The sequence below is a fragment of the Ammospiza nelsoni genome, chromosome 19 (genome assembly GCF_027579445.1).
Source record: "Ammospiza nelsoni isolate bAmmNel1 chromosome 19, bAmmNel1.pri, whole genome shotgun sequence".
Classification (NCBI taxonomy): Eukaryota; Metazoa; Chordata; class Aves; order Passeriformes; family Passerellidae; genus Ammospiza; species Ammospiza nelsoni.
This window is the reverse complement of record NC_080651.1, coordinates 1,382,609-1,398,803: the sequence shown is the minus strand read 5'-3', so window position 1 is coordinate 1,398,803 and position 16,195 is coordinate 1,382,609. Positions and strand designations below refer to the sequence as shown.

General features: G+C 37.6%; 1 protein-coding gene across 1 annotated transcript in view; it reads left to right on the top strand.

The window, feature by feature from the left end:
- CEP112 (centrosomal protein 112) overlaps window positions 1-16,195 on the top strand; it is a 165,830-nt gene that overhangs the window by 11,474 nt on the left and 138,161 nt on the right. The window contains exons 7-8 of the mRNA XM_059485706.1: window positions 8,150-8,197; window positions 8,336-8,413. Coding sequence (XP_059341689.1) covers window positions 8,150-8,197; window positions 8,336-8,413 — 126 coding nt within the window. The remainder of the gene's footprint in view (window positions 1-8,149; window positions 8,198-8,335; window positions 8,414-16,195) is intronic.

Below are 16,195 nucleotides of genomic sequence, written 5' to 3'. Positions count from 1 at the left end.
AGAAATGAGTTGCTAAGGCTTGGAAAGGCTATTTATGAATGTATGAGAAGAAAACATTGAAATTTTAAGTAATAATAATCTTTACACATTTAATATGGTTACTCATAAATCAGGCCAAATAATGGCTGCTGGTCAAAACCAAGAGTCTTACTCTGGTAGAAATTCAGAATAATTCTTGATGACTCTGCAATATTACTTTTTAATTATACTTGTATAAATGAAAGAAGAGTTTGGCTTTCTGTGCTTATTTTTTTTTAACCAAAGCAGAATTTTTAAGTCATTAGTACAATTCAGGTTTTTTTTGGTCAGTGTGCCTCCTTTTTAAAGTATTCAGGAGGCTTTTCTGTGTATTCACCTCTTTCTTTCCCTTTTAATGATTTAAATTTATTACTCTTATAAGTCTTTATTCCCTTGGTTGTATTTTCTGTGGTGTTAGTCCATGATAGTTCTAAGGAGACAATGAAGCACCTCTTCTCTATAGTTGTATTTTAATGTATTTTTTCTGTTGAGTTGTTTTGTCTTTTTTGTAACCCTTTCGCTTGTACCACCAAATCTTTAACCTATTTCATTGGAATTAATATCCATACAGCAATTTAGTTTTATTAAGATCACTTTGATTTTAAGAGGGAGGTTTCTTCTTTCTCTTCTTCCTTATTTTGGCTTATTCTCATAGGTTGAAAGCTCACAGAGTTGCAGCCAAAGTTAGGAGTGATGAGAGAGAGTTTAATGAAATAGTTCAGCCTTGTTTTTTGAAAAATAATCACATATTTTCATGTTGTCATTTTAATCACTGCCAAATCTTATTCTTCCTGCACTATTGTCAGTCTGGAGGGATATGACAGCATTTAAAAATCTTGCCTATTACACTCCAGGTTTTTCATGGATGGCCAAGTTCTCCTCAGTGCAATCAGAAATAATAACAGAGAATATTAATGGTTTTCTGTCTTTCTTGGTGTTTCTCTGGCTTTTTCCAAGCTGAGGGTGGAGATGGATGAAAGTGTCAGCATTGTGCAGGTGCCTGAAACAAAGATGCCATCACTTGCAGATTTGGAATATTTGGGCTGTATTTATCCATTGAAAATAGGAGCAGAAAGCTGTAATACCTTGAGCTTTCAAAGCTGCTTTGAGGGGGAAAACTTGCTCATGGCCATTTACAAATTACACCAACTGATGCTGACAAAGGATCTCTTTATATCCTGCATTTTTCTATCAGTGTCAATCTGCCTGCCTGCTTATCTCTTATCTCTGTCATTTTATTTGTATTTTATTTCTTTCCCTAATTGAAATTCCAGTTTGCAATCGTGTTGTGCTGATAATGGCTGGTTATTAACGTGTGATGATCCTCTGCTGATACAGGAGCTCCCTTGGATAACAAATTGGCTACCGTGGCACATAAATCAGTTTTTCAAGTCTCCTCTCCAGGGATGGTAATTAAAGAAGTCACTCATGAGAGACTTTGATTGCCTGATAAGACTTGTTGGGAGTTACCTGACAAAGGGGATTGGAGGTTGTAAAGGAGAGGTCTGTGAGGGCTTGTGCTGAGCAGCATTTCCCCGCTGTGGATCACGGCCTCCAGTGGCTTCTGAAAGGGTCAGGAAGTTTTAAGTGCAGTGTCACACTTCAAGAACATGTCAGTGCTAAAAGTAAAAAGCCCCACTAAATGATCCCTTGGAATCTGTAAGGTTTGAGTGTCAGATGTGGCTGCTGTTATTTGCAAGCATTTAAATTGCCACGGGAGCATCTTGCTGTCCTTTAATTGCTACTCCCAGCTGCAAAACGTTTGGGAAACTTAATTTACAGTGATCCCACCTGAGATACAGGAGACCCTTGACCCAAAAAATACTTCAGTAGTGGGGGAAGATGGGAAGGGAGATACAGAATGGCTTTCACTTTGAGCTGTCTGGCTAAAGAGGAGTTGTTTTGAAAAGCTTTTGAAATTTTCTTTGGGTTTCTTTGGTTATCTATTACCGCGCCTGAGTGGGCGCAGCTGGTGAGAGAGAGACGGTGAATCTTGTTTCTTGAATCAGAAGGCTTGATTTATTAATATATGATATAATACATTATAGTTATACTAAAAAGAATAAGGAGAGAGGTTTGCAGAGCAGCTAGGCTAGCTAGACATAGATAGAAAAGAATCCACAACAAAGCTGTGGCCAAGGACTCAGTCCCCTGGCTTGCACTGGTGATTGGCCCTTAATTATAAACATAAAACATGAACCAATCACCAATCAAAATAGGTGCCCCTGTTGCATTCCCCAGCAGCTGATAATAATTGTTTACCTTGTCTTCGGAGGCCTCTGGCCTCCCAAAGACACAGAAATCCGAAAGAAAGGATTTCTGTGGGGAAATGTCTGCGACAGTTATCCAAGGATTTTTGACAGTAAGAATCTGTGTCATTTTAGGAAGCTTGTGAGTATTTCAGGCAAGTTTATATAGAGACCATGCTTTTATCCAAGAATCTGCAAATAGCCAGCTAGGTGAGACAATCCTGGTGTCTTCCAGCTGTGAGGTATTGCTGAGCATTCACTGCTCCAGCTTGGGGTTGAAATGACCAGTTATAAATTGGTATAATTTATTTTTTACTGTTATCTTTCAGCCTCCTTCTTCTTTAATATATTTTAAATTTCCTCTTCTTCAAAGCTCTTGTATTTTTAACACATTCTGGATGTGTTTTCAGTTTTTATGATATACCCACATCAGTGATTGAGATTTTATTTTTTTTAATATTAAAAACACTGTGGAAAGTTTTGGGAAATGCTTTTATGACTTTTCTACTAAGCTGAGAGGTCAAATCTGGAGGCTTCAGATATTTGTTCTTAATAATAACATTTTCTACAGGAGAAGTAAATCTGTTGTGTTACTGTGCTGATATTGGTACTTTTTGTGAGTAATAAAAGAATTTTCCCCTTTTCCTTGCAGCATTCCTGATTATCCCTATCAAACATTTTATGATACAAGTTCTTTAGATTCTAATCAGGCATGAGTAAATGGTTGAAAAATATAAGTTGAGTTTTGATTGTGATAAGTTTGCCTTCCATACATGGAATACTAATTTGCACTCATTTTACATACATTATAAAATTGACTCTTATCTAAACTGGTGTGGGGACTGTTCTTTATCAGGTGCTCATGCCTTGAAGGTGCATTTGCAATGGGGAAAAGCAGAAATTCTTTTGTGTGGCTGTTTGAAGGGAAAAGTTTCAGGAGCAGGAGCTGAGACAAATAAATACCAATAATCTTTGGCCATGTTGTTACTTTGAATTTTTTGTCATTCTTCAGTCATCCTGAAATATAAAAAAGTAACCTGGGCTAAGGGAATGAGAAAAACTTTAAGGTCCTTTCCAGCCCAGACTTTTCTGTGATTCTGTGGTCTTGTTTTATCAACAGCTGTCATAATATTGCAGCTCTAGGGCACTTCATAACTGAAGGGAAGGTGACTATCTCCTGTTTATGTCTCAGAAATAATTAAATATCGTGAGAGATGTGTAGTGTCAGGGGAAAAACCTCGTTGGATAATGGAATTAAACTTCCTTTTTTCCTTTTCTTTTTTTTTCCTCTTTAGGCTGAGCTTTTTAGATTGTAGACAAACATAATTATTAGATAAAAAAAAATTAACTTACATAAAGAAATAGCAATGAATTAAACCCCTGCAAATTCTTGCCTCACCTTTCTCTCTCTTTCATGATGCCTATGGTACAGTTTCATTTGTCACCAAATTGTAGCCAGTTTTAGGGGTGACAAAGCATCTCTTTCAAACATCCCAGGAAATTCAGCACATCATTTTAGGTGGAAAGCACACAAAGAGATTGCACCCTGGGGAAACAGCAAAGGGCTTTTTAATCAGGGAGAACACAATTTTTCATCACTGGAATTCAGCCAGGACAGGAATTAATTCTGTGATGATTCACAGGGGTCTGAGGATGAGGGAAGAGACGAGGATCTGACTCCACGTTTCAGAAGGCTTGATTGATTATTTTATGATATATATTATATTAAAGCTCTACTAAAAGAATAGAAGAAAGGATTTCATCAGAAGGCCAGCTAAGAATAGAAAAAGAATTATAACAAAGGCTTGTGTCTTGGACAGAGAGTCTGAGCCAGCTGACTGTGATTGGCCATTAATTAGAAACAACCACATGAGACCAATCCCAGATGCACCTGTTGCATTCCACAGCAGCAGATAATCATTGTTTGCATTTTGTTCCTGAGGCCTCTCAGCTTCTCAGGAGGAAAAATCCTAAGGAAAGGATTTTTCATAAAATATCACGGCTACATTAACTCTTTAGCTTTTCCCAGAAGTGATGTGGGGCTGGCTGGACACTCAATCTTGCCCAGAAGAACTTGTCCTGGGAAATGTGATTGCTTAGGAAAGGTTTGAGAAGACAGACCAAAGAAAGTCTGTGGTTGGTGGCTGTGTTCTGTTCTCCTTCCTTGGAGCAAAGTGTTGTAACGCTGGGTTAAGTGATGGAGTGCAGGGAATTCCTGGGAGGCTGCAGCAGCACTGGGTGCTGTGCCTGCTCTGTGTGCTTGGCTCACATCTGCCTGGCTCTTTCCAGTCTAGTTAAGCTCAACCATTTCTGCACAAGGCATTTGATTATCTTTTGTTTGGTTTCTCAGTGTGGCTGCTTACTATAAACATGCCTACTGTATATGTTGTGGCCTTGGAGGGCAGCAGTGCTGGGAAAACTTTCCCACAGTGAGCTCCAAGTGATGTTGAGACTTCAAAAAATAAATTCGACTTCCATGCTGACAAACAGCCTTCATGTGCTTTAATGTCCTTCCACTAAGACTGCAACAGCAGCATTAAAGTGAACTTCCCTACAAATTATGATGTTAGATAAGAATGTCCTTACTCAAATTTCCTGAAGCTACTCAGCAGTTATTTCTGTAGGGAACATGCTGGCTGGCTGGGTTTGGTAGATTAAAGTAAGAATTTAGGGCAAGGTTCAGTTTAGTTGTTTACCATTTCAAAGTCTTAAGTGTTCTTAACTCTTTCATGTGTGTTTTTGCCATCCTTGTTTTGAAAACAATCCCATTTTGTCTTTGATGAAGCTTAGGGGGGAATGTGCAATGAGCCTGCAGATGCAAGTGTGGGGATTTTATTCCCTGAATATTAAAATTGACAATATTCTGTGAGTGGCTGAAGTTGGACATTATTGGAGATAGATATCCATGCCTGGAGAAACATCTTGCAAAGAGTGGAACAGGACTTTAAGGGGTAGTTTGGGACCATGACTTGAGTGTTGTCATTGTTGTGAAATATTTACTGAGCAAAAGAGCAAAGCTTTGGTGGGAATTTCTGGACTGGACCATATTTTCAGCCTGAGGGATGGAATGTAATTGATGAGGATGAGACTTGTGGAAGTAGTTAAGGCTCAAAATCATGCTTTTCCTGCACTTTCCTTGCTTTTGGGGGAAAGCATTCCAACTTTTGTCAATGCTTTGAGTGAAGGGTTTCAACTTCACTCATTACTTGCATTGATAGCTTTAAAATTGTATAACTCATAAATATTTAATTTTGACTACTTTAGGTGTTGTGAAAAAAATGGAAATTGAGAATACTGAACTTTAAAATTATGGCTAATTTTGCTGAAATGCAGTTTTGGAATTTTATTTTTATGTACGTTTCTGCAATACTTTTTTTCAATATTGAATTTAAATAAGAAAAAATTTTAAACATATTTTAATGAAGTAGATTATCTCTGTTAAGTGATGGGGATTTCTTCATGGGGATTTGATTACCCAACACCTTCACAGCTCTGGTTTAGGAGAAAGAGAAGGTGACCATTGCACTCCTCACAAATTGAAACATGATTTCTTGTCAGACTGCCTAATAGAGCAGGGGAATCCAGAATCTTTTCTACAAAGACATTCAAAATACTATTTCTGTTAAGAAGTGGTATTTACAAATTAGAGTTCAGTTCTAGTTCAAATAAAGATGTCTTTCATGATGACATTTATTTGGTTCATACTCTTAAAAAAGCATGTGATTTACTGCTCTTCTCATGGCAGTCCTTCAGTTTCATACATATGTATTTTGGCTTGTCTTTGACCTTTTGCTTATTATTTTTAAATTTGCATGTTTCTCATAAATACAGACTTTTTTTTTCTTTTTGGGGGCATTCTTTATTGTGATATTCCCTCTTTAATGTGGTTTAATTTGGAGAACAAGAAGTTTTGCAGAAGACCAGCATGAAAAGAATGAATGTTGAGGCATTAAATGTTTACAGATCAGTTTAAGTGGATATAATCCACAACAAGTAACAAAGTAGGAACATTTAACTTCAAAGCACATATGGCTGCTGTTACAAAATCAAAAAATGCAAGACTTGGGCCCTACAAAGTATTAGAGACACATTTTCCTTCTTTCCCATAAACAAGTAGGATGTACCTTAGCTTTTCAGATGGTTTTGAAGTGAAGGCTGCAAACAGCTGAATGCCATGGGCAGATAAAGGATTTTAATTAATTGTAAATATTTAAAACATTTTTTATATTACTTTGGCTTAAAAAAGCCAAAGTAAAGGGTGATTCTGCTTGAGAGACAGAGCTTTGGGAAATCATGAGGGCTTTGAAATGTGGCCCTGCAGCCTTGTCCGGGTTCCACCAGATTTTGGTCAAGGCTTCTGCTGCTGCCACTGATCCCAAACTGGGGAGTGCCTTGAGCTTCTGGTGAACACCTTCATCATTGGGCATGATCAGGAGCGTGAGCTGGATGGGGAAGTGGCCAAATTGAGGTGGGAGGAGGAATAGAATACCAGTGAAATGTAGGTAGAAAATCCTATTGCAGGTACAATTGTGTGGGACAAAGGAAATCAAGAATTCTTCCAGTTTGGAATTTCTGTACCTTTTATTTCCCTCTGTCTTGATTGGCTTTTCCTTCCCCTCCACTGGATCTCCTGTGGTTGGTGCTCCAGGCTGATCCCACTCCTGTATTCCTCTCCTCACAGTCTTTTCTGTGTCCAAAATTCCTCTTTTTTGTGGCAGTGGGTGCATCCAGGATTCTTCATTCCCTGGTGGCTGCCCATGGATTTAACTGCCAAAACAGTTGTGTGAAGGAAAATTGAGTGTAACTGTTTTAGTTACTCCCTGATAATACATAGATGATTGTTAAATTATTGGTTTCCTGATGCTTTCAGCTAATGTATTAAAATTAAAATTTTGGATAACACCATTCATTGAAATTGAATGTATGTGTTAAGTGTGAGTACCTGCAGCGACTTCTGGGTAAAGTGTGACAACTCAACGCCACACTGAAATCCTGCATCACCTTTTGGGACAGGAAATGAATAATACTGTATCAAATTGAAATTTCAGAGGGATTAAGCCTCTTTGCCACTGATAAATTCAACACACAAATTTATTTCATGCTACTGCAGAAAGTGCAAGCATTTGATATGTTTTCCATGCCTCGTAGATCAACCTAATCCTACAACTTTTTTTTTTTTTTAATGTGTATTGCAATCTCATTCATATTCCAGATCTCACTGCCACATTTTACAAGATTATACCCTTGAAAGCTTTTTTTGGGCATTCTGCTTTCTCTGTGATGTGATGTTTGAGCCTCCTTGTCTGAGAAAATGAGAAAGATAGAGTTGTCTGATAGAGGAAGTGGGTTGGGAACAATGCTTTGTCTCCAGTTCTTAAAAACAGTGATTAAGAGAGCTGTTTTAATTATATAGCCATGTTAATGAATTATTTCCTTATGTTTTGTCTCTATAACTTACATATGTGGCTATAGTTTCAATGCACCCAACTGTAATTTTTCAAAAGCACTACATTTTAATCAGTACAATCTGTAAATGTATTATAGCTTTATACTGATCTCAATGAGAATTTAGCCAACAAAGTTGGAAATCTTTTGCATAAGCCTATGTATGAAGCTGCCAAATATTTTTTATGATATGCATTGATGGAATTTTTGCAACCACAAGAGGTGGGAGGAAAAAAAGTGCAATTTTTTGATCCAAAATTGCTGAGTAGATTTCCAACCAAATGATCTCTTAGGAAGATTTCCTATTCCTATAAGATTTAAGAAATCTCATCTGCAGTTCTTTGAGTGATGCAGTTCCTGTGCTAAATATAGTTTAGTTATGATGTCTTAAATCAGACATTGTTGACCTGCTGATTTTTCTCTGCCTTGTTTTTCAGTTAGAAAACCCCAGATACCTGCGAGAAAAACGGGTGCCAATGACTGTGGTAGGTATTTATATTCCCTTGGTGTTTCAGAAGGGCAAACAAACCTTTTATGTTATTTTTAATCATTGGTCAGGATTGATTGTACTTGGATTTACTGGTTTTGACTTCATTGGTTGTTTTGATTTTTTTCTTCAATAGATGACACCAAAAATTGACTGTGGACAGTGCAGCCCCTCTCGGTACCACCAGACACTGCTTCAAATGCAGGAGAAAGAGGTAGGATGGTTTTCCTTGGAAATTGGGCATTAACAAGGAAGTTGTTGTGGCAGAAAATCTCATGGAAGAGAAATTTGCTGAAGTGACAGGGCTTGTCATTAAATACTTCATGGATTTCCCAAATATTTCAGGAGTAAAAAAGACTTTCTGAGCATATTTACTGGTCCTTTGAAAGAATTTTTAGTGGAGAGTTTGAATTCTAGGAATTTTCCAAATTACCTTTTAATAGAGGCAGTGAAACCTTTGATTTAGTGGGGACTTTTGTTTGCTTTATATATCCCTTTCAAGTTGAGGAGATTTTGACCTTATTTCTGATAGGATCTACATTATTTCTGTATTTGCTTCATTGAGCTCCAATCCTCTTTTGGTCATATGGGGTTTTATTTTACTTCTTTGTAACTTTGTGAATTCCTGAGATTGCTGCCCAAGCTTGGCTGCCTAATTCTCTCACCCCATGGTTTTTTGCTTTGAATATGTGTAAAAGTAAAATTTTGTGGTCATTTTTACCTTTTTCATGCTTTAAGGAAGTTGACTGCCTGAGATATTTTGTCACAAGCTGCTCATTTTATTTAAGACATTTCTTTTTTTGAAAGACAGTGAATTAATGGGCAGAAAAGGAAATTCAAGGTGCATTAGGAAAACAATTAATAGAATCCCAAACCCAACCAACCAATCATAAAAAAAAAACCACAATAAATAACCAAATCCAGCACTCTGCTCTGTTTGTCTTCAAAATTTCTGATTTCAGCCATATGCTTTTGGAAAATTGAGACAATGTACATAGTTCCTTACTATCCAGAAGGACCTAAACACACAAAGTACCCCAAATATATCTGAGTTGGGAGGAAAGGGCATCATCGGCAAAGCAGGAAAACATTCTTTCATTTCCTTGGTGTCTTGTAAGGAAACATGGATTGGAACTGTCCTAAAGTTACTTCCATGACGATTCAGAAAACATCTTTAGCAGAGGTACAGCGGAGGCTAAAATTGGTTGGCAGATGCTTCAGTTGTTAATAAAAGGATGTGTATGAAATGTTTTCTCGTGCTACCTGGCTGCTTCACTCAGTGCTCAAACAAGCAGCTGCACAATCCATGTGCCTTTCACTTTCTCTGCTCTGCTGTTGACTGTTCTTCTGGATTGACAATGTTCAAACCACCAGTGCCTTGGGATGAGGCAAGGTTTCATAAGATGTAAAAATAGCCCAAGAAATAAATAAATTGAAAGCACAGTGTTGTCATTTAAACAATATTTTCAAATTAAATAAACAGGAATCCATGCCAAGGAGCTACATAAAATACCCAGTTAATACTTTGCTAGTTCAGTGGAAAAATCCTCTAAGCCACACAGTAAAAAATCCAGGACTTTTTGCTAATGGTGCTCGACTGTGGGCTGGTTTGAACTGGAAAGGTTACAGACAGTGTTTCACAATCACCATGTGTGTACTATTAACGAGAAAACTTAAATGTGTTTTCATCTTATTTTGTTTGTGAAGCTCAATTAGGAATAAAGTCCTTTTCATTTATAGAATGTGAATGTATTAACAGAGAAATGGTGCTGTACAAAGGGGTCCGGGGGAACCATTAACTGTTCCCAACCCCTTTGTAGTACAAGGGGAGAACATAAAATAGGATAACTGTGGGGTTTTTTGCTTTTAACCTTTAGACCTTTGTTCATAAAGCATTCCTGCACCTGTTTAGAGTCTGTAATGCTGAACACATGGCCATGAGCAGTGATAACCACATCACAGCCCTGCGAGAACGCCGATGTCATCGGGCAGCGGCTTTTAGTCAGCTCTTCCCCAAACTCTTCTGACCTGGATTAAAACATTTGGGAAATGGTCATTACTGAAAAATTGTGGGTTTAAGCAAGGGAGATGCAACCCAACAGGAATAAATCCCTGTTCAGCAGGACAGCAAAGCACGACAGATGGGGTGGTTGGCCTGTCTTGATAGAAAGGGAAAATGTCCCTTTGAACTTCACCTCTGGCCATCCTGTGTCACCCAGAGCTCCACGGGGCAGGGGAGGGGGAAAGGAAAAGGCTGATTTGTGATTTTTTCAGAAAAACAGACTCAGTGCCATTGCTAAGATACAGGTTTGGAATTCTTCTGGAATGAGAAAATAAAATCAGCTATGTTAATAAACTGATTTCTTTTAACCTTTCTCAAACAGCTAGTTTATCTGATCTATCACTTTGAGACATTCTGGTGTTTCTTTAAAGAAGTTCTCTTTCTTAATTTTTCGTTTTGTCAGTCGTATTTATTCTTAGCATTTTTTCTCAATTTCCTTTTGTTTCATTATTTTGTAAGCAAAGATATTTATTTATCTTATCTCAACAAAGGAAGTCTAAACAAATCAGAGGCATATTGGAAATAATTTTCACTTTTCAGTTGAAGGTTATACCTGGAATAGATTTGTACTGAGTTGTATACCAGCTCTTTATTTATTTTTCAGGCAAACTGGCAAGCTCAGTGCTTTATGCAATAAATTGTGAAGCTTCGTCTGTCTGGGTTAACTGAGAACATTGAGTGTTTCCAATGTTTTTGTTGACTTTATCAGTCCTGTCACTCCTCTGTTTTGATTTTTGGGAATGCAGTGATAAAGATTTTGGACACTGGAGCCACTTTTCCAGCCTCTTGTGAACTAAAGCAGCCCAGATGAAATGATCGTGCAGCTGGGGGCAGGATTTTTGTGGGGAAGGCAGTGGCTGGGTTTGCAGGAGAAAATCCCAGTTTGTCACATGGGATAGGTGCTGTAAGATAACAGAGAACATAGAGAATGGGAAAAAAAGAGGTTTGGGGTTTTTTTTTTTCCCTGAAAATGCATCTTCAAGGATGCATTGGATGTTTGGAATTGTGGGGAAGGCAGTGGCTGGGTTTTCAGGATAACACCTGTGGGACAGCTTCCATCATTTTGTCATGTGGGCAATGAGGAAAAGGAGAGATGAGATAGGTGCTGTAAGACAACAGAGAACATAGAGAATAGGAAAAAGAAGTTTGTTTTTTTTTTCCCTGAAAATGCATCTTCATGGATCAAGGACCAGAAGTAAGATGAAAAACTAAGAGTGTTTTATGGGTTTATGATTCAAGAAGTCTTATCTTGAGGATGCAGCCTTTTTAAAAAGCTGTTTAGGACCTTCATCTTTGTAATCTTTATTTCTGTTTTTCTCCTTTTATTTTGGGAATGAGCACTCCCTTTTACTGCGTGACACAAATTTTGTTTATAAAGATCATCAAGCCATTTATATGGTTTTACTGCAGCAGAAGTGTTGGGATCTAGTGCTATATTTACATGGAGATAAAATCTGCAGTGCTGATACAGTTAAATCGTGGTCTGGCTAAAAGGGCTCTGGATTGAAGGTGTTGAAAGCAGCAGATTTACTGTGCTTCTCACTTATCTGGCAGGAGATTATAACTTGAAACAGAGCAAATTGCACGAGGGCTGTGATATGGATTTCCCCCAAGAGGGACCATACAGAGAATGTAGGGAAAGGAATGCAGGGAGGAAAGAAAGTTGTAAAACTCGGGAGGGAGAGTGAATAACACTGGCTGGTGTTAGCATGGAAAAGAGAAGGGAAAGAGCATTTGAAGATAAGAGTCCCTGCAATTAGGAGATGGTGATCAGTGGGCATTGTCCTGCTGGGTTTGACTTCTTCCTTTTAATTGTCCTGTTCCATAGTGAAGTATTTAAATACATGAAATTCATGCCAAATACGAGCAATAAATGAACCCAATATGGAGACAGTATCCTAAAAAAGAACTCTTGTAATTAAACCACTGTAAAATTAACATTATTGTGTCTTTAGCTACATCATGGATTTTATATTTTTTCCTCATTAAAAAGAAATATTTTTGTTCATATTTTCCGAGGATGGTAAAAAAAATATATCAGTACTGTTCTTTTGTGTCATATATTGAATTAAAAGTGTGTGCTCATGTCTGTGTGTGTCTCTAGAGTTTAAATCTTGGTGGGTGGATATAGAAACATCTGTGAATGGAATCAGGAGAGCTGGATGCAGCTCAAGGAACCTCCTTAGATGTGCTGGGGCTGTTTGTGCTTTTTAATAACAGGAGGAGAGAGGTTTTGATGAACTTTCTGAAAGCAGTTGAGTGGGCCCAAAAACTGAGTCTTACAATAACTGGAGCTTCGTGTGTTGGAATTTTTTTTTCTTTTTATCCCTCTGTTCTTCCTGTTCTCTTCCTTTGCTGTTCCCCTTCTTTTGTCATCCTGTTCACTGGGGACTGCCCAAGCCATACTCCTGCTGGCAAATGTCATGCTGATTTCCAAGGGTAAAGATTGTTAAGGTTTTTAATTCTGGTTTTTAATTGTCGTGAAGATGTAAGAACGTGTGTTCCTTACTGTTCACACAAGTGTGACCCTATGAGGGGGCAAGAAAAGGCAGATATGACATAATTATGCCTTTCATTGTGATTTTCACTTTTCTGTAACTTTTTTTTCTTGTGACAACTTGCTTCTGAGAACACTGTTTTATTTCTCCTTGAAAATATTCCAGGCAGTGACAGCAACTATTTTCTGGTTCATTTGAATTTTCTCCTTTTCTCCGCAACCCCTGTGTCTGCTTTGAATGCAGGGTGTGATTTATCTGGAGAATCCAGTTGTAAAGTGATTCTCACCACTGAGCAATTGTCCTGAGCAGGAATCTGCTCGTTCTTATTTAAAATCACAGCAATCCTGACTACTGCTAACATAATTCCTGCCTGATTAATGTCCTGCTCCCAAAAACATGTGCAAGTTGTCCGTTGCGTTCCTGGTGAGGAAGTCACATCCTGCCTTGCTTTGATAACTCTTCAGAATGTAATGTAATAAACCCCAAACCTTATTTTATTGCTAGACTGGTGTGAGACACACAGTGGATGTCAAGATGAGGCATGTTTTCATAAACTGGCTGCTGATTTATAATTCCTGATACCAGTCAGGCTGCTTGTGGAGATCTAGATGTACATGTACAGTTATTTATTTATTTTTTTTTTGCAATAGTTTGTGAACTATGTCTTTAATTATTGCACATATGGGCTGGAGACATTGAGAAAGATCAAAGGGGTAGGTTAGCAATTCAAACTAGTGTTTTAACCAGTAGAATGTCCAGATGGTTGCCAAGCAGCTGGGAATTAATCTTTTGCTGCATGATTAATCTCTGCCTCAAAGTGTGTCTGTCTTTAAAAAAAAAAAGGAAGAAAGTTTGATTTCTTTTCTTTTATGTATAGATTCTGATTTTTGATGGAGAAAAGACATTGATTAGAAAAAGTAGGTGCTGTGCACTGTTATTTCTACTGGTGAAAAGAAGGTGGGAGTACAGTTTGGTGACTGCTTTAGGAGATCTTGAAATGAGTATAAAAAGTTCAGTAGCTGCTAAAATGCAGCATAAAAAAGAGAGGAATAACACTGAGGAGAAGTAGTCAGTGTTGGTGACTCTGTATTCAGACTCGCTCACTGGGCTGAGCCCTGTGCAGAATTCCATGAAATTCTCATGTGCTGCCTTTCATTATATTCATATTTCCCTAAATCCCTCTGAAACCTCTGTGATTTCTGCATGCTCACAGATTCAGCTGGGTTCAGATCTCACTGCTGGCAACTGAAGATACAGCTTCTTGCATTTTTGTGCTGCCTTTTATAAAATTGCATTTTATACTGCTGTGGCTGAGCTGTCTTAATTTCCAAATATATACTGAACTGTCGTCTTAATTCCTAAACATATACTGAACTGTTTTTGGTCCTTGCTGATGTCAGTGTCTCCCACTGGTGGCAGACATTTGTTCCATGTGGAAGTGGGACCCTGCAAATAAAGCTGTTAAATAACAGGATATGTTGTAGTGCTAATATCCATGTTATGTTCATTGGCCAGAGAAAACATCCTTGAGAGCACAAATACCATTTCCACTTATTACAGTTGTTGGGATACAGAGCTGGGTGCATTTCTCCTTCTCTCTTCTTCTTCCCACCACCCCCAGCATGGAATTCCATGAAAAATACATTGTTCTCTCTTGAAAGAGCCTAATGACATTTACATATGAATAAGAACAATTGGCCATTCAATTATTTCTCTGTATCAAGCAAGTGTTTATTAATTTCAGTGTCATTTCAAAAGTCAGATTTTCCTTGATGGGGGAAGCTGGTAACATTTGATTTAGCACAAAACCTTAAATTTTAGTAGCTATAAGAATGGGGCAATGTCATATTAATTTTTTAATTAAGTGAATATCTAGTTTCCTATTAAAGAGTAATATGTAAAAATATTGCAACTGGAAATAGCAATTGTATTGTTTTTGAAGAGTAAAGATACAAAGAAGAGTGGATATGTGGTGGGAATTACAAATGTTTGTTAGGTCAAATAATGCAGTCCAGATCATAAACATGGACTTTTGTGGAGGGACCTTTGAATCTGGGCAAAATGCCATGTTTATAAAGGGCCTTTTACATTCTAATTTCTGGCTGTTCCACTTGTTTAATGCTGTTTTTATTTCAGTCCATCTCTGGTTTCCTGAGCTCTTTGCAGCAGAGACTTTCCAAGACATTTATTTCACCTCAGTCATTGCATTGGACAAAAACATTGATGATATTCAATGCTGTAACTGGAGTGGTTAATGATGTATTGTTTCAAAATGTAGCTATAAGTTTGTTTATTTTCTGAAATGGGAAGTGAACAGTATTTTTTTCACATCTTGTAAACTGAATGCAGAGTTTTCAGCTATTCTATTTAAAAATGGAAGATTAGTTCCAATATGATTAATGTTTACTATTGAAACTTCCCTTCAAATACATTGTTATGAAATATAATTTTTTTCCTGTTTTTCACACCAGTGATTTTCTTTTAAATACTCTGAGTCTTTTTTGTAAAATGTGGAAAGTATTAATATACCTAATCTTAAAAATTTTTGAGGGTACAGTGTGATACAGAAACGACACAATGAGATCAGACAGTTTGCTAATGATCAAGTGAAATACACTGTTCCAAATTACCTTAGTCTGAAGTCAGTGTGTATTTATAATAAATCTTGACTGTTTTGCAAGTCCAGTCTCTTCTGTCTTGGCCTTCCTGTATGGTTTAAAACACTGTATAAATTATCAATATTTATTATTTTAACCCCGCATGAGAATATTGAGTAAGCACAATTTGGTAGAAAGTTTGACTTGTTTGTTGATATTTTTGAAGAAACCTTTTTCTTCTGTGGAAATATCAAAGCTTTGTGTGCTGTGCACTGATTCCTTTTAGCAGCTGCAGAACACCAAGACAAATAACTTTTGTCGTGTACTGTAAGATATACAAGTCATTGTTCTGCATTGTTAGTTCTTACTTTGAAGTTCTCATTTATTGTTTACATCCTTCTCCCCCTTCCTCGCTTCCTCCCTCCCTCCCCCATTTATTCATAGGCTTGGAAAAAAAAAAAAAAAACCTGGCAAGCAACAAGTTCTGTTTTGTCAAATAGCCAAAACCCCCAATCTGATGGATGTTAAAGCTCTGAGATGTCCCGCTGGCCTGAGGGTGAGCCCTGGAATGGAGACAAGTGGGCAGCAGTTCAGTGATTCATATTGTTAGCCCACTCATTGATTTGCTTTTAAATCAGGTATTTCAATATTTCGACAAATTTCTGTAAATGGGAACAAGATAAATGTTTGTCCTCTGTCATGAAAAAAGGAGAGATCGCTTTTCCCCCATCCCCTGGAGATTTATGACAGATGAGATTGTGTCAGTTCAAGCCTGACAGTTATTAAATGTTCCTAACACCTGAGCTGTGCCGTGAGATCAGGACAGTGAAATCCCAAAA